The following is a 26,300-nucleotide window of genomic DNA, read 5'->3' on the forward strand; positions in this document are numbered from 1 at the left end:
GGAAGCAGTGCGGCGGGGGGGGACGGGATTGAAAGAAGAATGGTTATGTTTCTGAGCCCCTCTCGTCTTAAGAAATTCCATGTCAATTGATTTATTTCAGGAAGCATCTATTGTAAAATAATTAAATAGATCTGCTGTTAAACACATTTTAGTTTTAATTTTTTCAATAGTGAAATGAATGAATAGAGCTAACTATAGTCATGACATTAATACATAGCTAATCAGATTTCTCTTATCTGGAGGAAAAGACAAAGAATATAATAATAACAGCCTGGGAAAGATAATGAAAATTAGTAGTAATTATGATTGAGTTAAATTACTATTTGCACAACAGTGTGAAATCACAGCTGCCAGTTTAGCTTTAGCTGGTTTTGGCTGCCAGTCGCACTGAGATCTTCTCAAGAGCCTAGGATGTTGTAATGTATTGGCTTAGTATACATGGAGATCCAAGTGTGTTTTATAACTGGAAAATGGAAATTTTGTCAATGCGCAGATTCTTTGCACTTCCCTCCCACATATATTAAAGTCTCTAATTCTGAGGCTGTTTGCATTTGCAGTCCACCATCAATGTCTTGACATTTAATAATATAACTTTGTCAAAAGTTATAATACTACTTTAGTTTTTTCCTGTTAGATAGGTTTGTTGTTATAATAAATTGCTAGTCCATATTATTATATAAAAGTAAAAAGTTGTAGTTATAATGTTGTTATTTTATTCTACTACGCAGAAAGGAGTTAGAAGTCAATGCTTTTCTTTCTTTTTTCCCTTTTCCCTTACACTTTCTGTCCTTCTCTTTTCATTTCCATATATTTTAATTTATTTTAATTTTCCTTTGAATTTTATATTCTGATAAACTAATTAAAATTGATGAATGGAAAAGTTACAGTAATGACGGGATCTTGAGAGGCTTTGACATCCCAAACATGTTTCCACCATAAGATACATTAAAATGCTTTTGGTTCTGATTTGAAACATAAGTAGTAAAGTAAAACAAGATACAATTCATTCCTAGGCCCTTATTACTTGGAATAATGTAACTCCTTTGAAAAGTGTATAATTGCTTTATGTGCACACGTATGCAGAGAGAGAGAGGGTGGGGGAGAGAGAGAAAGAGAGAGAGAGATCCATTCTTTTAAATAATGATATTGCTCATGGTATTGAAAATAAGTAAGCACAAGGGAAAATTGCTATGTGGGTGGATAAATATATTCTGGGATAAGACTTTCCAACTCCTTGGCACGTTAACTTTCCCTGTATTAATTAAATTTGCATATACATTCTTATCCCCTTCCTCCCCCCAAAAAATGTAATAAAGGGCAGTATAGGACAAAAGTCATTTTTACCAGGCATGAATGTAGTTTTGGGGTACATCCTAGTATTTATCTGAGTTAATTGAATTTATTTTGTAAAAACAGGAACATTAAATGAAGCTCATTAAGTTCATTCCTGAAATTATGTTGACGGAAATCATATATTAAATGGAAAACAAGTTCTTTCCTTCCTCTTCCTTTCTTTCATACTGCCTAGATTGCTCAAATTCTTAGTGATATTTTCAGAATTGTTTTTGAAGTATCAAATAACATTCCATGTTGGGTTACTTAGAAAGGCGGGATAAAACTAAAAAAAAATCTTATTGCAATTGAAAGTTACCTATAATGATGCAGAATCAGAAAAAGCAATATAAATATACAAAGACCAAAACAAGATATTGAAAATATGGAATTTTAAAGAAGCTTCATCAGGAACCAAAGTGACATGAAAGAAGCTGCTAAGAGAGCATACTTTAATTTGGGGACTACCATGGAGTAAACATTACTTAGTAATTAATTACTACAGTAATTATTTTTCCTAGGATTAAGTTGTGGTGTTTAAGAAGCTTTATAATAGGATATGTTTGTTTCTTCTCTACAGCCCACAAACTCTGGCTCAGAATTAGTTCTGACTAGATTGTGTAGGAAGTGGAAAGACCATCACTGTACACTGTGAAGTTACACCTAACCAGGAAGGGGTTGGATTGGGTTGCCTTGTGTTGGGCTGAAAAAAAGGCTCAGATTATTTTTAAAAAATTAAGAACTTTAGTCATACAATTCTTTTTTACTATGGCACTTTTAAAAATACATTATCTGAAGTAACATATTGTATGCATGTGTTTATATAATTCTGTACTATCGTGCTTCATTGTGGGTGTACAATTAAAATAATAATGAATAATGTATCAATGTAAAACTATTACAATTGTGTAAGTCCTATATCAAACCATAGAATTGAATAATCATATAACTAATATACATATACATTCTAATGTAAATAATACCTTTTGAATACCTTTCTAAATGTTTTTATTTTCAAGGTCTTTCTAAAATTTAGGCATAATGGTGCCACCCAGATTTCCAGTAGAAACATACTCCAAGAGGGTGGGTGTAGGAACAGAAAAACACTTCTCTATTGCTCTCTCCTGAATCTCTTGGAAATAAGAATTCTACACTATGCTCATTCAGCATGAGTCCACTATATGAATAGGATTGGTTTAAAATAAACAGTCTCACAGGCAGCTGGGTACCAAGTCATACAGAACTTTGGCAATCAAAACTAGTTAATTAAATAACAGCTTTGCAGACCAATCTACAATGTGGTTATTCAGAAGATGATGGATTCAATAATGTTAAGGCCAATGTTTCAAAAGAAATGTTGTAGATTCTGTTTTAATGTAATATCCTGGTTTTAAGGGAATTTTTGTTTAATTTAAGTTTAAATATGATAGATTTTTAAAAAGTTTCATTCTTGAACTGTGTTTTAAGTGCCCTAAGGCATGAATCATAAGTAATAATTTACCTGACATTGGCTAGATTTTTGTCTAGGTACACACTGAAATTTCTGAGGTATTCATATCTTATATGAGTTGTCAGAGATAACATTAAATTAACAGGGTAAAACATCAGTGTGACTTCTTAAAGTATCATGTGGGGTCTCATTGGAATGTCACCTATTTGGGAAGTTTCTGGCCTGGAATTTACATTCTTATAGAAATTGAGTAATTTTTTTCTCTTTTCTCTCTACTCTTCATTTTTTAAAGCAGAAGGACCTATCTGGACGCACACTGACAAAATGGAGAAGCGCTTACATGCTGTTCCAGCAGCTAACACAGTCAAATTCCGTTGTCCAGCTGCAGGAAATCCCCTACCAACCATGAGATGGTTAAAAAATGGGAAAGAATTTAAGCAAGAGCACCGGATTGGTGGATATAAGGTAAGAGATTTGTTTATGACAGTAGTTTTTAAGACACTTTTCATAGCTATAGAAGAGAATAATGAGAATATGATGGCCAGGAAATTTTTATTGTTTCCTCTTGTGTTGGCTTTGTGTAATTTGCATAATTCACAACTGAACTGGCTCATCATATATATGCAAATCCTAATTTTTTGGTCTGCCTTTAAGTCTGTCTGATGAAGCCTGGCAATTTTGGGTGTTCTCGAGGGGGATTTTCAACTGTTTATGTCTCATGAAAGACTTGCCATATATGAAGTGAAATATTGCTGCATAAAACATTGCAGTTTGATGGAAACTCAAATTCCATACCATATAACCTGATCAAATGTTATTATTTTATGTTCTGCATACCTATTGATTGATTGGTTGTTGTTGTTGGTTGCAAAGTTGTGTCTGATACATAGCGACCCCATGGACAACATTCCTCCAGGACTTCCTGTCCTCTACCATCTTCTGGAGTCCATTTAAGCTCATGCCTACTGCTTCAGTGACTCCATCCAGCCACCTCATTCTCTATTGTCTCCTTCTTCTATGGCCCTCAATCTTTCCCAGCATTAGGCTCTTCTGCAGTGAGTCCTTCCTTCTCATTAGGTGGCCAAAGTATTTGAGTTCCAAATTCAGGATCTGGCCTTCTAAAGAGCAGTCAGGGATGCCTCTGTGTGAAATTATCTATGGTACTCCCATTGGTATTTAGTTGTCCTTGAAAGAAGGGCAATATCCAGTGATCGCATACATACTTTGTATGCTCTGTATTGTCCTAGTACATGGCATCTCCACTTTTGGGGGGCATGTTGGAATATCGAGAGCCTATTATGAGTATTTACAAAATGGTTGCTATAATTCTTCTGGCCAATCATAGAACCACATATGAGAAGCCAAACAATGCACTGGTTGCAGCCACCAATCACTTTACTTTTAATGACTATGTCTGGGATCTCTGTGAGGCTCAGATAAATTTGTTGGAAATTCAGCTTGTCCTTGGAGTAGATAATTTGTTTTGCAGATGGTTATCTGGAAATAGGACAGAGTGTCTAGTAGAAGAAAAGGAATATATTGGCTGATATATTGTCTCTCCTGTGTTATTCACATAGAATCTGTTGTATCTTATGCCAGTGTGTATGTGTGTGTGCGCATGTGTATGTGTATTGATTTCTGATCATTTGTAACCCCCCCAGAGCCTCTGGGGATTGAGCAGCATATAAATTTAATAAATACTAATGTTCCTGCTAATATTAATCCTGGTAGCAGGAATAGGAATGACCAATTTTAAAATATAAGAGTTATTGCCAGTCAGTGCAGGCAGTTAGATGGACCATAATTTTGATTCAGTAAATGGCTGAATTCATTCACTGTATTTCTTTTTGTTGTGCTTGTAATTGAACTCAGATCTCACATTTCATTGTTGACTAGTCTCTCTTGGCTGCTAATGTAGTTACATTTGTAGTTACATTTTGGGGAGTTGTCATTTATGTAATAGATGTTGTGTGCCTTCACCTGGAGTGTTCTTGTTTTCTGTTTACAGATTTTGTAAAGCCAAATTATCAAAATTCTAAATCGATTGTAACTAGTGACTTTCTGTTTTTTAAGAGTTTAGTGATAAAGCAAAAAGGAAATAAAATAGAACTTGGCAGTAGCATTCAAGAAAGTGTTGTTAACAGTTTGTACTTTTGAGTATGGCAACCAGGAATATTTCAATTTGGAGTAGAGCAAAAATGTGGAGTTTGGTGATTATAGCACACAATAAAAGAGCAGGAAAACTATTTTAATGAATTTTATGGTCTGTGAAATAGATGAGGGAAACAAAGTTTTTAACGGAAAGTAATCACAATTACTTAAAATACTTGCCTGAAATTTTCATACCATCAGATTAGTCGTCTCTCTTTAATTTCTGAGTTACTGATTAGAAAAATTAGCTACACTGTCAAGAAAATGCAGGGTTAAACTGAGGTCAGGATTTTAAAAAAGTATTTAGTGAAATTGCTTTTCTTCCACTACTTTCATATTGCCTGCATAAAGGAAAAAAAAGCAAAGAATGTGCCTAGAAATCTTTTTTTAGTTACACAGGCTGTGCATGGGGTCAAGAGGGGGGCAAAGGATGAAAACAGCTTTGTATTATTTCAATGGAAGCCCAAACCTCTTGTATGCATGTTGTGATACTATATATACCTATGAAATGATTGAAAATGAAACCATTGCTTCCTTGCTAACTAATCAAAGCTCAGGAGAACCAACTACCAAATTGACTCAATACTATGCGTCTTGGCTGGCTGATGTTGGCTGTATGTTTGCAGGACAGTTTCATGTGATACCTGCTGAAATTAGTCTGTTGGCTGCTTCTGCAGAGGAACGGAATTGTGAACAGAGCCTGAAACTGATTTGGAAGCTCTTTTGTTCTTCTGATATTAGAAGAAATGTCTGGTTCCTGTAAATGGCTTGATGGAGTCTTAGGCAATGAACTGTTATTGGAAACGATGAGGCATGCTATATCTTAGAAGAAGCCCTATTTGGGGGTGATAACTGGGTCTGTTCCTGAGCTGAAATTGGGGTTGGAGTTGAGAATTTAGTTGAACCTGTAGGTGTGGAAGAGTTGCTAACTTAATTTACTCCTCTGCCTGGATCTTTTGTGCTTGGAATGATATAGAATCATATGGTTGGAATGGACCTTACAGGTCTTTTAGTCCAACCATCTATATTGCTATTATGTCTTCCTCATGTTTCTCTTCTCTGTGCTAAAATAAACATACCTAGATCTGAAGAAGCTTCTTGGTTGAGAAGTGAAACATCTTCAAAATAAAACAAGAAAATTCAGTTGCCTCTTGAAAAAGCTCCTTTGGGACAACTATGACCTGGATGACTGAGAATTTCCATAGATACACCTAGTTCCTTTCGTTGTTCATCATGTGATTTAGACTCCATACCTCTTATCATCTTTGCTCTTCTTCTCTGCCCTCTTTCTAGGACCTCACCACCTTTTTTCTATTGTGGTGACAGAACTGGATCCAGAACTCCATTTGCGGCCTCACCAGTATGAGAAAGTGTGGTACTATCACTTCCCTTGATCTTGATACTATACTCTATGATGATGCAACACAGGATTATGTTGACTTTTTTGGCAGTTGCACCACACTGCTGATTCATACTTAAGTGGTGGTCCATAAGGACACATAGATGTCTTGAAAATATAAGGTTGTGTTTATCATAGGAGATGTGGATTGTGACAGTGAAGAGAGGAAGGCAGCTGAATCTGGACCACATATAAGTTCTTCATCTATGCTGGGGATAGAGCAACTATGTCAGAAGTTTGAAAGGGGATTGGACAAAGTCTATTGTTTGGTCTGTGGCCAAAACTAGCAAGCAAATAAATAAATAGTCATTAATGACATATGCTCTCTAAGGCATATTTTTACCTGATTTATACCAAGACAAATAATTTAATTCCAGTTTAGCTTGCTTCCTAAGATATACATATCAGCTTTTTGTTCAGTTCTGTTGCTCTGGTTGTTCAGTTGCTAAACTACTGGCGCCCAACCTTTTGAACACCAGGGACTGGTTCCGTGGAGAGAGATTTTTCTGCAGACCGAAGGGGGAATGGTTTTGTGTGCTGCCTGCATTCCACGGATGGTGCATCACTTGTTTGCACAGTCTGGTTTCTAGCATGCGGCAAAACAGTTCTGGTCCATGGACCAGGGGTTCTAAACTACTAAACTACTAAGTTACACCATTTAGCCTTTTCCTTGAGTATGGTTTCATTGCTCTTATGCTTTGTCCTTTTAATTTGCCTTGTCCTGAAGCTTGGTGTCTTTTGCTTAACTGACAAGAAATCTCTACCTTTTTTTCCTGCATTGTCAGGGTATAATTATTTCCTTATCCTCTCACATGCAGATATTAATAAAAGCAGAAGTTGTGAAAATCCATAGATCTGGTGAAGGATTTTTGAAACACAACTGCTTAAGGATTCTCATTATATGCCAAGTACATAAATATATTGTATCAGTTGATAAACTTACAATAGCTAGTCATTTCAGTTATTTAATGACTTCCAGGGTTTCCATATTAAAGCATAGGCTCCTACAATATATGAAGAAACTCTCACATTTGCCAGTTGCAAATGTAAAAGAAGATAGGCTTAGCCATCCTTTTTTCCCCCTCTATGGCCAGATTTTCGACAGCTTTTCCAAGGTGTGCAAATGTTCCACATGAATGTGAAAATAGAAATAGAAATTTCTCTATTTATATTTGCTTACATCATAAAGTGTGAGGGGGCACCTGGCAACAGCTTCTGTGTTTTCAAAGCATAAATGAATTGTTTACCATTCATTGTTAGCCACTTGTCTTGGAGATAACAGGCTAAATGCAAATAATTAAGGGAGTTAGACTTATTGATCTTTACTTCTAATGAATGTGTCATTTTTTAGAAAGAAAATTGAGCAGTTGTTTTTCTCCAAGAAGGGGGATACAATGATATACAATATATACTGAATGTGCCCCTTGATTGATTCTTATCAGCAAAAGTTGATTACAGTCATATATATATTGCTTTCAAATGGATATGAATATTCTTAAACTTTAGAAGATAACATTCTTCTGAACAATGTGGAAACATCATAATATGTTTTAACTATACGCATTTTATTTTTAACTTATAAGTTGCCTCAATTCTTAGGAGCTGTATGTTATACAAAATTTAGCTATATATGCTTATATACATTTCCATATGTATAAGCATGTAAAGAATGAACAATATTTTTCTGGGGCATAGTCAACAAAACAAGGAATTATAGAAAGAAAAGGTAATGAGTGCTCCATGTTTTATAGGTGTGTGACTTTTCTAGGAAATGTATTTATAAACCATATAAACCATGTATTTATAATGCCTATAAAAAGATACAGTGCATCTGAAATTACAATGATTTATTGATATTACAATCTACTTACTCTTGTGTTTGCTACTTCATTATTTCCCCCTATTCACTTCTTGCATATTCAGCTTTTTGTTTTGTCAAATAAGCTATAGGAAAACTTTCTTATAATTCCCTTGTTTAGTTTAGTTGTGAAAGTCCCTCTAAAAGGCACCATCCTTTAAAATACGGTGGCCTCATAACGATATGTTTATTTATTTATTTGTTTTTTTTTGTTTGTTTGATTACTTTGCTATTTCAGAATGAAAAATATAAATGACTGCTACAGGGAAGTATTAATTTTTCTGCAGAGAGTGACTGCCTATTCTTTAGACATTTGGAAACTCTTAAGTTTTCCAAGAATACATGCTGAGGTCGTATTTCAAAGGAATTGAACTGTTGCTTTCTTTTTTTCCCCAAGTTGAAGTGTGCAGTTCTACCCACACCATCGCATGTCTGTTGGAGAATTTCTATGCTCCTTCCTCTCCCTCCCCCTCCCCCCAATCTACTTAACAAGATAATATACAGAACTAAAAGTGAACTAATCTTTCTACTTTCTCACCTCCAAGAAAGTAAATTCGGTCTATCAGTTTCTTCTGAGGTATTAAAAAGGGTGTTTGTTTCCACAGCTGTGTTTCGATAAGTTACATTACCACAATCCTTTTTGCCCGCTAGACTTTAGCTTGGATAAATAACCTGATAGTTTTCAATATGTAGATAAATATTTGTAAGAGCCACATAGTAATTGATCTTACTTTGTAGAAAGGAATAATATTCCCACAGTCAGCCTTTGAAGAAGATTCTTTTTATATATACTGCACTGCTTGATTGTAGTTCTAGTAATCTTTCATGTTGTTCCTGGGCAAAAAGTTACTTATTAAATCCAAGGTAAAGGGATGAAACGTGATAAAAATGTGTATCCAATATATGTGACAAATAGTATAATCCTATATATTGTCACTAAGTCTCCTTAAATTCAGCTGGATTTATTAGTGGAGAGAGGGAGAACCTAACATCATTTTAGCCTATCTACAGTATACCCGTAAGACCCTTTTATTCAAACAGTTCTCTGTGTAAAAAAAAAAATCTTATTCTGAAGTTTCATCATTACAATCACACACATGAGCCTGTGCTCACGATCGTACAAAACATCACTTTACCAGGAGTAAAATTTTATCTTTGTTTGCTTTCATCAATCCTCATGACAATGCTATGTAACCTAGTTTGATCTTAATCTTGGTCACGGGTGTCAAACTCACCACATCACGTTGCCATCACGTGATGTTTTGTAATATTTTTCCCATTCGTGGAGCTGGGGTGGGCGTGGCCTGCACGTGAGACATCCGGCCCGCGGGCTGCCAGTTTGACACCTCTGATCTAGGTAGAGAGATAGGAGAAGAATGTGTCAACTCCACAGTTTTCCTGATTCTTACCATGATATAGCATTACAAAAAGTCCTCAATTTACGAACACAATTGAGCCCCAAATTTCTGTTAAGTGAGACATTTGTTAAGTTAGTTTTGTCCCATTCTTTCTTGCCACAGTTGTTAAGTGAATCACTGCAGTTGTTAAATTAGTAACATGATTGTTAAGTGAATCTAGCTTCCCCATGGACTTTGCTTGTCAGAAGGTCACAAAAGGAGATCACATAACCCCAGGACATTGCAACCATCATAAATATGACTCAGTTGCCAAGTGACTGAACTTTGATTACATGGTAATGGGGATGCTGCAATGGTCATAAATGTGAAAAACGTCAGTATGTCATGTATTTTAATGCCATTGTAACTTTGAATGGTTGCTAAATGAACTGTTGTAAGTCGAAGACTATCTGTACTTTACCTAATGTCACTTTTTCAAGATTAGGTTTAAATTAGAAATTGAAAACAAGGATTGAAATTAGAACTAGGATTTTTTTTTTTTTAGAAAGTATAGTTAAAATTGACCTTGCAAATCTTGTTTGGTCTGTTTTGTGCAACCGTAATATGCACTTTTCTAGGAAAACTGGGCTGACTTTATCCTAATTATTAAGCTCTGGCATATCTTGGAGTCAGATAAAGGCGAATAATAAGGAGGAATGTTTAGAAGTTCCTTGGCAATACGATGCAATATTTGACAAATGAAAAATGTATGTATTCTAGCTAGCTGAACAAGTTGTATTATCTGAAGTTCTAGTTATTCTAATATAATCTTGCTCAGTATACCAAGATGTACTGAACTCAGGACTTGTCAAAATCAGATAAGGGGATCAGAGTATCCTCCTCTCCCTCCCACCTTTTCCTCTGTTAATTAAAACATTTGTCTATTCTTCCAGTCTGTCAGGCAGAGGGCAAATGTCACAGTGTGATACAATATTGTTGGCTTTGTAAATAGGCTAATTGTCCTGCTCCTCATAGTCTTGTCTCCAGCTGATTCATATACATCTCTCAGCCTTAAAAGATTTCATTCCTCTTTTTATAATATGTATGTATTCTTAATTCTATACATACTATAATTTTTTTATTTAATAGGCATGTATTAGAGTACTACAAAAGAATAATGAAGAGGATGTTATTAATGCTAGATCCCAGGAACAGAATATTGAAATGGGTTATATGTAAATATCAAAACAGAATTTAGTTTATAAGACTTCTTAAAACCTCATAGCATTTATGAAGACCCTAACATGAGCAGGTTATGTCCAGCTATCTGCTTTATTTTCTCTGTCTTACACACCTATCTGGTGTGCTGCTGGTATTCTTCCTCTGTGGCTTCCTTCCTTTGGTCAAGCTCTTCATTCTTGTCTGAAACATCTGAAACATTTCCTTAACATTTGGTGAAGCAATGACTAACTATAAAAGGTATTTTTGGAGCCTATATATTTGAATTTGAAAACAGGTCCCTTGTCTTTTTAAAACACATTGATAAATAAACTTTGTGATATAAATAATGGATAATTTGGTCCTCCACCTTTTGGATTAACCTTTCTTAGCTATTGCAATCTGTTCCTTAAATTAGAAGCAATAAGTGAATACATAACAGAGGGAGAGAGGGAGGGAGGGAGACAGAGACAGATCATTAGTTGCTGCCATGTCATTGAAACAAGTTTTCTCATATAGTGTCCTATGCCTGATCTGTCCCCTTAGGGTTTTTTCCCTTCTTCACAGGTGGATAGTTTGTTATCACTTCCTGACTGCTTCTCTTCTCAACATATGGAGTCCCTAAAAATTCCCTGACCTTAATTAGTTGATTTAGAACCCTCTAGCCAGTTGGTGTTACTACCTGAAACTAACCAGACTTTAATTGGTTTCACAATTAAGGCTTTTGCTATCAGGCACAATAAATTTGGTTGTAAATAAACCCATTGGTCATAAATAATTATTATTCTATTGTATTTGTGAATAGTTGCTAAAGAAGATTGCTAAATGGGGAGTGTCTACAACAGGAGTGTAAAACTGGCGGCCCACAGGCCAGATGCATCACGCACAGGCCATGCCTACCCCAGCTCTGCAAAGTCAAAAAAAAAAAGGCTTGATACGGCTCAATATGTCATGTGACATGATCAAATTTGACACCTGTGATCAGCACATGACACTGAGTCTATTGTTTTCAACAACGTATGAAAATTCTCTTTCTTTCCCTCTCCCTCCCTCTCTATCTCATCAATCATCTATCACATTTTGAGGATTTTTTTTCAGATTGCAGTTTGCACTATCCACATTTAGTATTTATGCTTAGGAGAGATTGAACTCCTAGTCAATGACACCCATATTTTCTATGAGCACCAGACTATTTTGACTTCCACTCTAATATCACAAAGCATTTAATAAACTGAACTTTTAAAAAGAAAGTAGTGCAGAAGGATTAAAAGTAGAATTAATGCTGTTTAATCTTAGTGAAAGGCTGACCTTGTTATAGTTGAGGATTGATTAACTGATTAACAGCTTGGCTCTGTACTAACATTCCTATCAGTGAAAAAAAAAGATAGATCTTGTTAAGGTTTTATCTTGACAATAAGATGACTAACTTGGAAAATTATAAATGTAATTTCTGCACGGGCATCATACACATTTTGTAGGAAAATGAATATCAGGCACATTAGAGGTAGGTTTAAGTTGTGAATCAAAGTAGAGATAAAGTATCAATCTTATTGAGCACTCTCAGTTTTCTCCCTGAACCAGAAATCCATGTTATGCACAAGGGAAGCAATAACATTATCCTTCCAAACCTGGGAATAGTCTCTTGCACAGGACCCAGCCTGTGTTTTCTTATTTTTATACTAGATACAGCAAAGAAATCAGATTTGTCTTGGGTGTTAGTTATTTAAAAAAACTAACCTACAGGAGAAAATGCATTTTGGCACTGTTCTGTAGTCCCTGAAGTAGGAGTGCAAAATGTGACTAGATATGTTTAGCTGCTGATGCTAAAATATTGTGTTTGGATCACAATTCAGATCTCTCTTTAGTCATATATATTTTGAGTAATCCAACCATAGAAATTTTAGGATGTCTAGGTGAACTTTGTCTATTTTAGTAATATGGACAACAGCTCAAAATTGAATTATTGAAAACAACTGGAGGGCACTAAATTGTAAATTCCATATCAAGGCCAGGGAAAACAAACTTATTTAACATTTGAATTATGATTTTTTCCTGAAGTTATTAATTTTTACTTCCTTATTCTGATGGGACATGTATTATAATTTATGAATGACTTTCTGATTAGTAACTTATTTATGTAGAGCATTTATGTAGCATTCCTGGTCAAACTGTACTTCTTGAAACAGTCTTAAAGATGAAGAGCAAGGCTCTTTTTCCTGAGGTCTGTCTATGGCTTCATGTTTATATTGGGAGAAGTAGGAAATAATCAGCATTGCAGTCAACAACTCCCTTGATGTGCTCAATTAAAATAGAGAGAAACTTAAGCTACTCAGAAGGAATTTCTTATAATCAAACTCTTTTGTTTTAGTTATAAAGACTAAATTTGTTATGGAAATAGAACCAATGAGAATGCTTTAGAAATGCTTCATAAATCAAATCAAACATTACTATATTGAAAGAAGATTTATAAATATTGAGCAACAAGCTTTGTGAAAATATTAGATCTGTGAAACTTAAATTAATTTGCATTTGGTTTATACAACATGCAGTGATGTGGGCAAGGATACACATATGCAACCAAAATTATAGAATGAATATTATTAGGAAAGTTATTATGATATATATATATATAAAAGGGTATATCTGTTAATTTTCTTCGCAGAGCATACACTTAAGCTGAAATGCAAAGAATATTACATTAAAATATGAAATGAATATACTGTACTAGCTTTCAAAAATGTCTATAAAAATTGCATATCTTACTCTTATTGACTTGCATAAGTGATCAATATAATTTTGGAATTTCCTGGGGTTAAAGCTTCCAAATTCTTAAATATAAAGCTTAATTTTTGGACGAAGTGGTAGAGAGGTTTTAAAAATACTTATGCAAAATAAGATTTTTAACATATATAGTTTGAACAAATGAATCTGGTAACATTGGATAAATGAGGAAAACAATGAAGTTCATGAGTATTCATTAATATGCACTCATATTAATTGTGTCAGGGTTTCTTGCCTGAGCAGGGGATAGATTAGAAGACCGCCAAAGTCCTTCCATCTCTGTTATTCTGTTTTTCTGTTAAGTATCATGATTGTATTCGCTTCTTGTAAATTTTGGCTCTTTGGAGTGTGTATGGAAGCAATAATAATGGTGTCAGATTGCATCAAACCTGCCTCTTAGTCTATATATATAGCACACTGATTATGAAAGTATAATGTCTGGCATCCCAGTATATAAAAACTAGCAATAACTTGAAAACGTAGTTTGAAATAGTTGGCACTCACCTGAAATATTTTCAAGTATACTTATGCCCCTATAGCTTTTGTGGCAGGATATTTGGATTTAGTGCATAGAGTAAGCTTGAGGAGTGTGGTGGTGCAGTGGTTAGACTGCAATATTGCAGACTAATTCAGCTCACTGTCAGGAGTTCAATCCTGAGCGGCTCAAGGTTGACTCAGCCTTCCATCCTTCTGAAGTTGGTAAAATGAGGACCCAGATTGTTTGGGGCAATATGCTGATTCTGTAACCCACTTAAAGAGGGATGTAAAGCAATGTGACACAAATCTAAGTCAGACGTATCAAACATACAGCTCGTGGGCCAGATTTAACCCGCAATAGGCCCATAGTTGTCCCACAGTTCCATCCCAGAGACGGCAAGGAATGACTCATTGAGGAATCTACTATGACAACTAGGCCATGCCTACTCCCGTCCCCAAGGGCAAACAAAATTCTGATATGGCCCACCATGGGATCAAGTTTGACACCCCTGATCTGCTATTGTTAGTGCTTATTTCTTTTCTTGCTTTTGAAAGCATGGCCTCGTCTATTCCTTCATTATTCTCAGTTGCTGCAGCAGGGAGTTGAGTGTATCAAGTTCTGTCACTAGTGTTTCATCCTATATATAATGCTGCATGTATCCAATTCACCTACTTCATCCAATTCACTATACATAGTGAATGCACTGCACTGCACAAGAGAATTCCCCTGAAGTGACTTGGCTTAAATTTCATATAGAAAGAAGATATGCATGGTTTATGAGCTCCTTATATCTTATATCTTTCTTACTTGACTGTATGTATACTCTAACTATTTACTTTACATTTGTACAGTCTGAGTCATAGAAGGAAAGATAGACATACTGCAGCAACAGTGCTTATTAAAAACCAAACCTTTGATTGCTCACTGACTATTTCCTGGTGCTTAATAAGAAGCTAAAATGTATAAAGTAAACCCAGGATTTTGTTATGAAAACAATCATGAACTTTTATTCAGTGTCTGAGTAAAGGGGTCATTATTATATTCATAAGTGTGAAAAAAAGATATGAAAATAAAATAGAACTTCTCTTTTCAGAATCTTCAAGCTTCAAAGATTTTATGCTTAGAATTATATTATAACTAAGTTCCAGCGGCATATATGTAAAAGAAGTCGGTTTTAAAAATTATATTACAGGAAAAATAGTGGCTAATAGAAATAACTTGGGTTGGAAAGAAGCAGAAATTTAATATTTGTGTTTGCTCTGAATCTTGACCTTATATTGAAGTCAGTACACACTGGAGGATGATCCATGATTTTTTATGAGCACTTTTGGGAACCTTTTATGCATTGGCGATTACTTGACTGATTGCTGTTTTATTCAAAACAGAAATAACCCCCCAAAACTTGTTCCAGAGAAAATTAGATGTTGAGAAACTGGATTTCTGGATCAGCTATTTTCCAGAAATGCAAGATTTTTTTATATGCTGCTTTGTTTTCTGTGTAGAGGAAGACCTAGTCATAATTATTACAGTAAATGCCAATTTAATGGATTAATTGGTAGGAAGGAATGTGTATTATTGCTGAATGTTGGTTAAGTATGAAATTGTGCCATTTGAATAATAGTATTGTTCCACAATATACATCATTTTTGTCAGTAGCATGAATTTGTAACCCTAACCCCAGAGTTGATTAAAAAAAGACTTTTTAATGGCCTTGCAGTAGGCAGGCATAGTCTTCTTCTTAATAAGGAGAAACTGAAAATTGATGCTCTTTAAAATATTTTTCTTTTTTAAAAAATTCTGTTAGGTACGGAATCAGCACTGGAGTCTTATAATGGAGAGTGTTGTCCCATCAGACAAAGGAAATTATACTTGTATTGTTGAGAATATCCATGGATCCATCAATCACACATATCACCTTGATGTTGTTGGTAAGTAATGTACAGTGGCTATAATATATCTTAAAATGATTTACTTTTGGGAATCTAATGGTTTTGTTAATGTGTAGCACAAAATCTATAAAGGCTTTAACTAACAATGCGCTCTCTCTCTCTCCCCCTCCCTCCATCTGTCATTGATTATGTTCTTTGATACAGTCATTAAAGCATCAGACTAGAAACTAGGGGACCATGACTTTTAGTCCTGCTTTAGGCACAAAGCCAGTTGAGTAACTTTGAGATAATCACTTTTCCTCAGCTCTAGGAAGGAGGCAATAGCAAACCACTTCTGAAAAACCTTGCCAGAAAAACTGCAGGGATTTGTTCAGTAGTGTCCAAGAATTTCACATTTCATGGAAGAAATATGTATGGGTGTGTGGATATGTATATTGCTTAACTAGGTAATTAAGTAGTTAATTGCTTAACAGGTTTACCAAATTCAGTTGCTTGTACTTTCTGTAATAAAGGAAATAGAATTTGGGGTTCACAATCCTTTCACCTAAGGAGAATCTGTCCCTTTTTCGTTACATGTGGGTTTTGTCCCCCAGCATTTTATTAAGATTTATCATTTTGGGTAAAAATATTAATTTTATTAAAACACATTTTTTTCTGAAAATTATATAAGCCGAACAAAATATCAATTTAATACAGTAACACAGCTCTAATTTTTTGTGGGAGATACAACACATATTAAGAGTAAATTCATAAAAGATTCTTGGATAAGAAACCAGGTTTTGGATTTAGAAGAGTTAACATTTAGTACTACAAAATTATGAGTTTAATATGAAAGAAGTTTTAATTAGGCTGAAATATATTACATGTTTATTAAAGATGCCCTAGAAGTTGATGTATTATTTCTGGATATATTTATAGTACTAAGAAGGATTAATGTTTTTTTTTTTTTTTTAAATAATTCTTAGTAATTTTGAATTTAGAAAATGTGAAGACAAGACTGGAACATAGTCCCTCATAAGTACTTAGAAGTAAATATTAAAATAGTAATGAGAACACTTTGGAAATAGTAGAATTGTTTAACTCCATCATTTTAATTAACATCATTTTAATTAAAAGCAGCTTACTGATGCCTGGAAAACAAGATGCCAATCATTTAAAAGTTATATATATATAATTCTGGGCTAAATTAAAAACCATCTGAAGAATAAGCACTTTTCTGTCATAATTTTAGCACAGTTAATCCACAATAAAACTAATAAATGGACCAGGCCCACTTCTGTCATAGCTCTATAATTCACTGATCTCACTTTATCATCTTGTAAACTGGAATTCTTATTTCTTAAAATTGTTATTAGCCTTAGCTGAATTAAATATAACATTTTAAAAAGACTTATAATTACCAAATTATTATTATTATTATATAATTATTTTCTACTTCAAGTGCCTATTTTGGGGAAAAATGCATTCTTTCATTCAGAGTATTCATGAGTTTTTATGTAAATTGTAAAACAAACTAAGCAATTTCCAACAAATATCAAGACATGGACAGACAGACACACACGCACGCACACACATATCATAAGCACCATGCCTCTATGGCTACTGTTGGGTATAGAGAGTCTAGGTGTTGAAAGAAGTCAGATCTGGATCTCCACTTCTGTCACTTTCTTCCTGGTTCTACTTCTTTTAAATGGAGCCCTGCAACCCACACCCTGCAACTGAAGGTCTTTTTCCTTGTTTTATACTTGTGTTGCATCTTTATGGCCTTCATGTCCTTTCACACACATGAGCACAATTGAGTCACTTGTTTTCCACTCTGTCCCATTTGTAACTTCCCTTTTCCTGTGCTCCAGCGGTGCTTCCCTTTTGTACTGGCCTCTCCTCTCAGGCTGTGTGCCATGGGTGCAGTTCCTTGTTCTTTCAGGCTGCCTGCATCTTGCAACAACATCTCCATATGGCACTCTGGCCTGATTACTTCAGTGTAGCAGTAGGCACCATGGTCTCTGAATCCTAGCCTACAATAACATTTTAAAATTGATTATTGTGAAACTTTTACTCCAGGAGATATTTAGAAATTACTTTATTATGAGAATCAGAATATTAAACCCCTGGTCATTATTGATTCTATACCTTGTTTATAGTTTTCTGACTTTATTATATATATTTTTTCTACACATGGGTAAAGAAAATAGCAATATAAAACACTATAACTATAAACCTAATGTCAACCTTTCCTCCTAGACAATCTAGACAGTTCTTTTTCTTCAGTTGCCAGATTTTTCTTCTTAGTTACGTAATATTTTAGGCCATTTAGGTCACAAATATTGGCTAAAGTTCCTTCCTTTCTTGATTTTATTCTACATATACTCTGTAAAATGCTAATCTGCTAATCTGCTTTCCTTGGCATACTCCTACTGCGATACCCAAACTGTGGATATAAAACACAATTAGCATTCAACATATATAATGGTGGATATTTTACTAATATTTCTCTGCCAGAATGCAAAATTCATTTTAATCAATTTGCTTATTCTGGAGGGTGGGCCAGAATAAGCATTCTAAGGAAGTATAGGATTTTGTAGAGATTTCAGTACCCTTTTTCCCCCCTCAGTTTTTTTAAAAATTAAGATAACTTGATCATTGTTGTTTGAGCACCTGTTTAACAATGTTTATTGAAGGTGCAGTTCCAGTGGCTTCCAGGAATTATGGTAAATGGCATTCCCTGTGACTCTGTCCTGAACATACCAGCTGTTGAGAAAGCACAGCTAAATTGTATTCATTATATGGCCAGGTGTGTTTCCAAAAGCTAGGGGAGAAGGAAACACATGGAATATATACAACTGTTTCCAAAGAATGGTTTTCCTCTTTTGGGGAACACTTTAAGAAGAGTGTAGATATACATATGAAAGAGATAAAACTATTTCTAAAGCTGTTACAGAGTGTCCTGTTTTACTTTTTAGAACTTTTCACTTATTTAGTGTAACCCAGGTAAATATTTATGTGAAGCCCCTTGCCTCTTCTTGGTCTTTGAGGTTTTTCAATGCCTTGCATTCAAGAATATTTGGCCTCTTATTTTTCTTGGCAAAAAAATTTCAGTAAGTCGAGTGAATGAGTGGAATGGTAATGAGAGTGATGTCATTTATTGCTATGTCTGTTACTTTAATATAAAATCATAAAAGTAAACAGTAAAGAGAGGATTTTCCATCATGATCACTGGTCGATGTGTGTGAAGCTGGCATCACAAGGTCTGTGTTGTTGCTCTTGTCCCTTTCCCTTCCTCTCTCTATCCAGAAATTGACTTATTTTCATTTGCAAACCTTGTGTGTCTTTTGAAGGCCAGAGCCCAATGCACTTGATAGGGTTGTTGTTGTGGGGAAAATAGGAGAAGAAAGGACTATGAAGTATTTATAGAAATAATAAAGGAGGGATATAAATAAGTAAATAAATAATGTGGGCACTGGAACATAGTTCCTCTCCATCATACAATTTCTATCCTGCAAAACTAGACATATCTCTTTTTGTTTGGTTTCAATTATATCAATGTTTTTCAGTCTTGGCCACTTGAAGACATGTGGGCAACTCCCAGAATTCCCCAGGTAACCCATTCTGTTCCATCATCAATACCAGGAACCGATGTGCATCTGTCCAAGCTCTCCTAGGGTATAACCTAATCCTGAACCCATTTTTACTTTACTTTATGACAGACCTGTCTTATGAACCACGCTATCTGGTTAAATTTATGTATTATATGACATTACCATAACACTCTGAAATGATGTTATGGTTATAAACATTGTAAAAAATCTGGCATTACCTGCTAAACTAACATGGTAAAATCAGAATTTTTTAATCAGATATTTTCAGTGTATAGAGTTACACTGAAAGTAGGTTTTTAAGCCATTGAATATAATTTCACAAACCTAACATTTTGTAATGTCTAGATATCTTTCCTTCCCACCATAAACATCCATAGGCCCAGCAATTCTTTTTTTAAAATGGCCTTCCTACTGCTATCCCGCCAGTGTGTATACTGTTAACTAAATCCAGACTGACATAGGTTATAAAATTAATTTAATGTTACAAAAATTAACTAAACACATGTGTAGATAGTACTTAGGTAATAGATTCAGGGAAAAGTGTGTAAAGTTTTTTTGGGGAATTTTCCATCATACATACTAAACAACCAACAATATAATTATGGGTTGCTGTGTGGTGATTATATATTACTCAAAAATTGGCCTACAGTCAGAAATAAATACACTAGAGGCTGGCCTTGGCCTTGCAAATATTTTTTTAAAAGATTATGGAATAAAAACCATATTTTGATACATATTGAGGTGTCATTCTTCTTTGTAATCATCTGAAACAGCTTTCTTTTATTCTCAAAGTTTTAGTTTAATGTAAAGGTCATGCGGCTGATAATTTTACCTTTAGCATAGAACAGCATGCAATATGTGGTTAAAATCATCATTATTATTTGTAATACTGTATGCTCTTCCAGAAAGGGAGATATATCCAACTGGTCATTTGGTGGATTTTGGCATAGCTTTGCAACCAAATAGACAGAGAAATTATAGAATATTATGCCAAAACACAGTAACTAGCATTCATTTCAAATATTGCAACAATTTTACTTTTGGAAATGAACAGACAATTTAATTAATTTGCAAAAATCATATCTTAGCAACCCAGTAGTTTAGGGGTTGATGGTCTATGTTACATGGTTTAGCTTAAAGCTTATACTGTTGCTATTGTTTAGTTACACTTTCATCTTCCTTCTACATGCCTTTTTATTTATTTATAATGACTGTCAGATGAGCATCAAATGACATACACACCACATTTATGTTGCTTCTGATACATTTTTTGGTTTTGTTTCTGGTTAAGCTGTTTCTATTCAAAATATTCAACAGCTGAATAGTGCCTCTTTTTTATTTTTATTTTATTTTATTTTTCAAATGAATTAGCTGCTTTTCAGAACAAACCACTTTGATATTAAGAATAAAGAACAGTATTCAAATATGGCAGTGTATAATTCTAATTTTTCTTACTTTTTGCTACAGCGAAATCCCTTATGATATCAGAGAATCTGAATTTTTTTCCAGCCATTCTCTTGCCAGATATAGATCAAGGGTTAAGTTGACAGTAGACATTATTATTTTGTAGTAACTTTTGAAAGCTTCACTCTTTCATCTTCTGTGTATACCAATAATTAACATAAAGTTTCATTGGGAGTACATATGAAGATCAGGGTTGAGGACTTTGTGTTCTAGTCTGAGGATGGGGGCTGTGATGACCCGGGGCATGGCACAAAGGCAACACAGTCACATAAGTAAAAAGAGTCCTTTTAATACTTCCAACTTTTCCCCCAATGTCCAGGTTACCTTCGCTGGGGAAGAACAGTCCTGAGAACAGTTTTTAAGTGGAGGAAATTCAGTCCAAAAACAAAGTACATACAAACTGTAAATAAAAATCCACACAAACCATGCTGCAGCAATTAATATGACAGGGCAGGATAAGGAATTGCTGACTTGAAAGGCCAACAAAACACACACAGTTGGGAAGATGCCAAGAACCCAGATAAGCCTTGACAATAACAGATAACTCACGATTTGCTTCCAACAAGTTGCTGCACACAGCTTTCCTTTTTAAACTCTGTGTTCCCAGCTGCAGCTAATGAAAGGAATCAGGGCCCTTTCTTCCTCCATAAGCCACGCAAGTCATGTGGATCCCTTCTCTATTCCTCCCTGCATGCTCTAGGATGAAGAGGGAGTGGGCCTGGGTCTTCCTCTGAATTCTCTCTGTCTTGCTCTACCTCTCCCCCTGCTCTGCCCAGCTGGACTGTGCCCTTCCCCAGTTTATTCCACAGCCAACGGAGCCATACTCCCAACTCACTGTCAGCTGCTCGGCCTCCCTCTCGGAATCAGATTCTGACAGGGGCATGACAGGGCAGAATCCTTATAGAAGTGTTCAGTGAAGTAAAACTTAACACTACAGGTAGTCCTTGAGTATTGAGAATTCACCATTTATTTAACAATCATTCAAAGTTCCAGTAATGCTGAAAAAAGTGACGTACAACTGATCCTTTCACAACTGCCATAGCATTCTTAAGGTCACATGTTCAAAATGTTGCTGTTTAACACCTGGCATACAAAGACATTGATTGCAGCATCCTGAAGTCATGTGATTGCCATTTGTGATTTTTTTTTCCAACTTGCTTCAACAAGCAAAGTCAATGGGGAAAGCCGGATATTTTTGTTTCCTTAATGGCCCTGACAAAAAGGACATAACTCAAATAATGACTGCATGACTTCGCAATTCCAGTCTTGATTGTGGTTGTAAGTCATGGACTACCTGCGCTTTTGTTGCATGTTGCATGCAAAATTGAAAGTCCTGTAAATATTACTGAGAGAAAAGATATCAACCTAACTGGCACCAGTGTACTTTATGAGTAGGGATTTTATTAACAAATTATACAACTATCCTTCCCTCCATGCCCCATCATTTGTGGTGCATTGTCTGGTACAATAGTGGAATAGGATCATTTCCTGTTATAAGCTGTTGGGTTGAGCCTTGGGTCTCTACAATTTGTGTGGCAGGTGCTGCTTGAAGCTCTTAATTTTTGTAAAAAAAAGAAGGCAAATATTTAAAAAAGCAATCCTTAATATAGATCAACATATAAAATTCTCTGTGGTAAAACTTCGTCCACAGAACTGTGTTCCAGTTTCCACATTATTTGAGTGGCATAAATCAGCTGAATTTGCCTAGCAATTAAAAATCCAACAAATTTGTGGTAATCTTTTGTTGTGGTTACAGAAATAAGAAGCAAATTTTAGCCAACGCATGCAATGTAATTTAGAAAAAAAATGAGATCTGTGTAGTCCAGAATCTCAGTTCCTTTTTTTCGTCTAAACTTTCGTATTTACCCAGCTTTACTGGAGTATGTTTCACTTGGAGCTATTCTGGCATTTAGAGATGTGTAGGCATTAATTCTTTCTATTCTGGCTATCTCAAGAGTAGAGGTGGATTCTGTTAAAAAAAAAAAGTCTGGTTCTTGCTAGACAAAATGGTGTTGTTGCCAGTCATCATTATTTCCAGTTAGAAAAAATATTTTGTTTAGAGCCTGATGTAAAGTGTTGGGCTTGATCCAAAACACCTGGAGGTACCAACTTTGCTTTTGGAGGAAGTCTTGTTTTAAAATTTGTCTTGGTTTGATATATTGGATACTTAGAGTATCGCTAACATTTGCTTCTTGTTTACCTTTACCAATTCATTTCATGTTGCATATATTTGTTGTTCAACTAAAGTTCTGGCACCAGTTTAACTTTCAAGGTGGGACTGCAGTAATGGAAGTTATGACATGCCAAGGTTTACATGTCAGCTTGCTTTGCTTTGCACGTCCAAATAATTTGATCCAGTTTCCACTTTAATTTGGCCATTTTGTATCCTATCAGATGAGCATTGCCACAGATTTTTATAGAGTCATGTAGGCCCCAATGGCCAATCTGTTGCAAATACTGAAGTTTTCTATGCAATAGATGTTCCCATTTCATTTTGCAGGCTAAAGAAAGTACTATGTGAAAATGTATACTTAGACTTTAAAAACTTATGTTAATGTGAGTTGATTTAACCTCACCTAACTATGTGACCTACCAAATACTGTCTTTGGAGACAAAAAGGCTGCCCAAAGAATTATTTACCCTGAGATTTTGAGAAATGTCAAATAAGTTTAAATATGCATACAACCACTCTGATTTATTTTTTAAAGTAGTACCATAACAGATGAAACTAAAAGAATCAGCTGGTGAATTTGTTAAAACATATACACATTTTGAAAGAAAAGATTAATAAAAACATGATCTCTAACTAGTGGGAAAAATTCTTTTCTTCAAAAAAATTGGACCATATAAATGTCTTCTTGTTGCTAACCTTCATGACAAACATTTGCTTGATGAATTTTATTGCAGTTAGTACTTTTCCAAAAATATGTAATGAATTTTCCTCATGATACCATTTCTTCATTGAATAAGACACATGCTACCAGATCTACTGAATACATATTTGTTTTACTTCATTGTTTTCCCTGCCAACCCCTATTTTATGTACATCACATGAAACTTTGCCTGAATCCACATTTTGTTGGAATGGAAATAATTCAGGAAATTGAGTTTATGAGAATAGTTTGATGTATTTGTTTTAATTAGACATGGATTAATTAGACTTGGATTAGTCTTTATAAACTCTGTATCATTTATCTCTTGGAAAGATCCTGAAAAATCAGTCAGGAGTAAATTACTTCCCACACTCTTTGGTAACCATAGTTTGTTATAATGACTGGACAAAAATGGGAAGTTCAGTTCTTATTCAACTTTGTGGGAAAGCTATGATAACTATGGGTTGCTTGATTTTGATATTATGGTTCATTTCACCACAGAGTACAGTGGCATGTAAGACAGAAGTTTATATGGATAAATTACTCCAGTCTGCTCTAAAAACGGAACATTTAATATCTCTTACAAACCATTAAATGTTCTGTTTTTAGAACATTTAGGACTCGGGGCCAGTGTTCCAATGTTCTCTTCTGCACGATAGCCCACAGCTCTTTTAATCAGCAAGAATGCAGGATTCTCTTTATGTAAGCAAGCAAATAATTTTGCCCCTTGCCCCCCTTAGGTGTAAAGATCTACTTAGAGTAAACATCTACTCTAACATTATTTATCTTTGACTATGTTAGCTTATCAGTATTTGAAAGACCACAGGGAGGGACAAGCACTTCTGTTGCTGATTTTTCCAATTTTTTTTTTTAAAGCATGGCATACCAATAGGAGCATGGTAAGATATCTGAGGGACCATCTCTTCCCTAAAAGATCTGCCTATCAGATCTGGCAAAGAAGGGATGCTGTGGGTCCTGTGGGCTATGCAACTATATTTGGCAGGTCACAGAAGATGTTCCTACTCTGCCATGGCATCTGACCTCTGGAATATTCTCCCTTCTAAACTGAAGTTAGCTCCATCCTTGTCAATGTTTTGGAAGTCCCTCAAGAACGGGCTATGTCATCAAGCCCAGAGGTTCCAGGAGCCTGGTGAAACCTTGAGATACTCCATGTTATAATTCACTTCTAAAATTTTGTTTTTGTTGTTAAATATTCATAGAACCTTCTTATGAACATAATGTATTAATGAATAAGAAAGAACAGGAATATGCATACCAGAATGAGGATTCAGTAGAAAACCATCAAGGAAATGGAGAAAAATGTTACATTAAAAATATAGAAGAACAAAGGACACACACCAAATCCATTCTAAGAAGTTTACTCGGAATACATGTGGGACTGCCTTTGCTGAAAACAAGCCTGGTTGTTCTAGATATAGCATGGGGTTACCAGGCATCAGGCAAAAGGAAGACATGGTCTCTTTTTTGTTCTATTGTCCTGTATTCATCAGGCATAACCTTAAAAACAAATAATGTCTGGAGTTTGGAGTGTCTTGAGGTTTTTTCTTTGGATTGTTATTACAAGAGTAGTCATTCAAACTTTTGTGTATTATGACAATTGTAAATTGTTTGCTTCTCCCCTCCCCTTGTCTATCGACGTACTCAACCACCTATATTTACATTTTTTATTTCCTATTTCCAGCACTTGGCTTCAATCCAACCACTTCAAATTTGTGATTGTGTGGTCTATTGATCACATAACTTATCATATGTTTCTATGGTGAAAGTTGTAAAATGTGTCAGCATCAATTCTACATCTTTGCTAGCACATGCTCTTCAAAATAAAAGATTTGTTGGAAAATATTTCAGTTGAAAAAAACAATCCTTCTGCTGCTGGAAAAAAGTAATTTTATATATTTGTAGGCCTAGGGGTGTGTGTGTGTGTGTGTGTGAGAGAGAGAGAGAGAGAGAGAGAGAGAGAGCAGTTGTTCTGTTGTAAAGCTTGTCATGGCTTCCAAGAAATTTAAACAGTCAGTGTATCCCGCATTTCCTCCCATTTGCCCTCCTTTCCAATTGTCCAAGCCCTCCTTTGCCTGTTCAGATATCTTATAAACCTAGTTTAGCAAAGAAAAAGCAGAGAAACTGGTGAAGAGAAGATAAAAAGGAATCGGAGCAAACTCAGGGTAGAACAGGAGATTCTGGTTAGCTGAATATTGAACAGTGGGAAGGAGAAAGGGGAGCCTGCGGCATTGTCTGCTGAACCCTGAGTTTCCAAAACACAAGCTGCTTTTTAACTTAGATGGAAATATTTATGCGGGAGATGTAGAAATGTAATGTATCCTTTAAATAAAACTGTAATGTTCCTGTTCTGTGGAAATGAGTGAATGGAGCAAGATCATATTAAAGTTAATATAAGATACCTACCTGGTAGAAGTACACATGCTTCAAAAACAATTTTCAAAAATTGCTTTGAA

At 35.1% G+C, this 26,300-nt stretch overlaps 1 protein-coding gene across 31 annotated transcripts in view; it reads left to right on the top strand.

Annotated features, from left to right (window-relative positions):
- Window positions 1-26,300, top strand: part of FGFR2 (fibroblast growth factor receptor 2) — a 152,139-nt gene that overhangs the window by 80,515 nt on the left and 45,324 nt on the right. For 23 of the 31 annotated variants that reach the window (XM_087932633.1, XM_087932619.1, XM_026704881.2 and 20 more), the window contains 2 exons: window positions 3,075-3,247; window positions 15,809-15,932. In XM_087932633.1, coding sequence (XP_087788759.1) covers window positions 3,075-3,247; window positions 15,809-15,932 — 297 coding nt within the window. The remainder of the gene's footprint in view (window positions 1-3,074; window positions 3,248-15,808; window positions 15,933-26,300) is intronic. The other 8 variants (XM_087932630.1, XM_087932622.1, XM_087932623.1 and 5 more) reach the window with 1 other exon arrangement.

The sequence above is a fragment of the Pseudonaja textilis genome, chromosome 4 (assembly GCF_049901715.1).
Source record: "Pseudonaja textilis isolate UNSWEBS1 chromosome 4, rPseTex1.2, whole genome shotgun sequence".
Classification (NCBI taxonomy): Eukaryota; Metazoa; Chordata; class Lepidosauria; order Squamata; family Elapidae; genus Pseudonaja; species Pseudonaja textilis.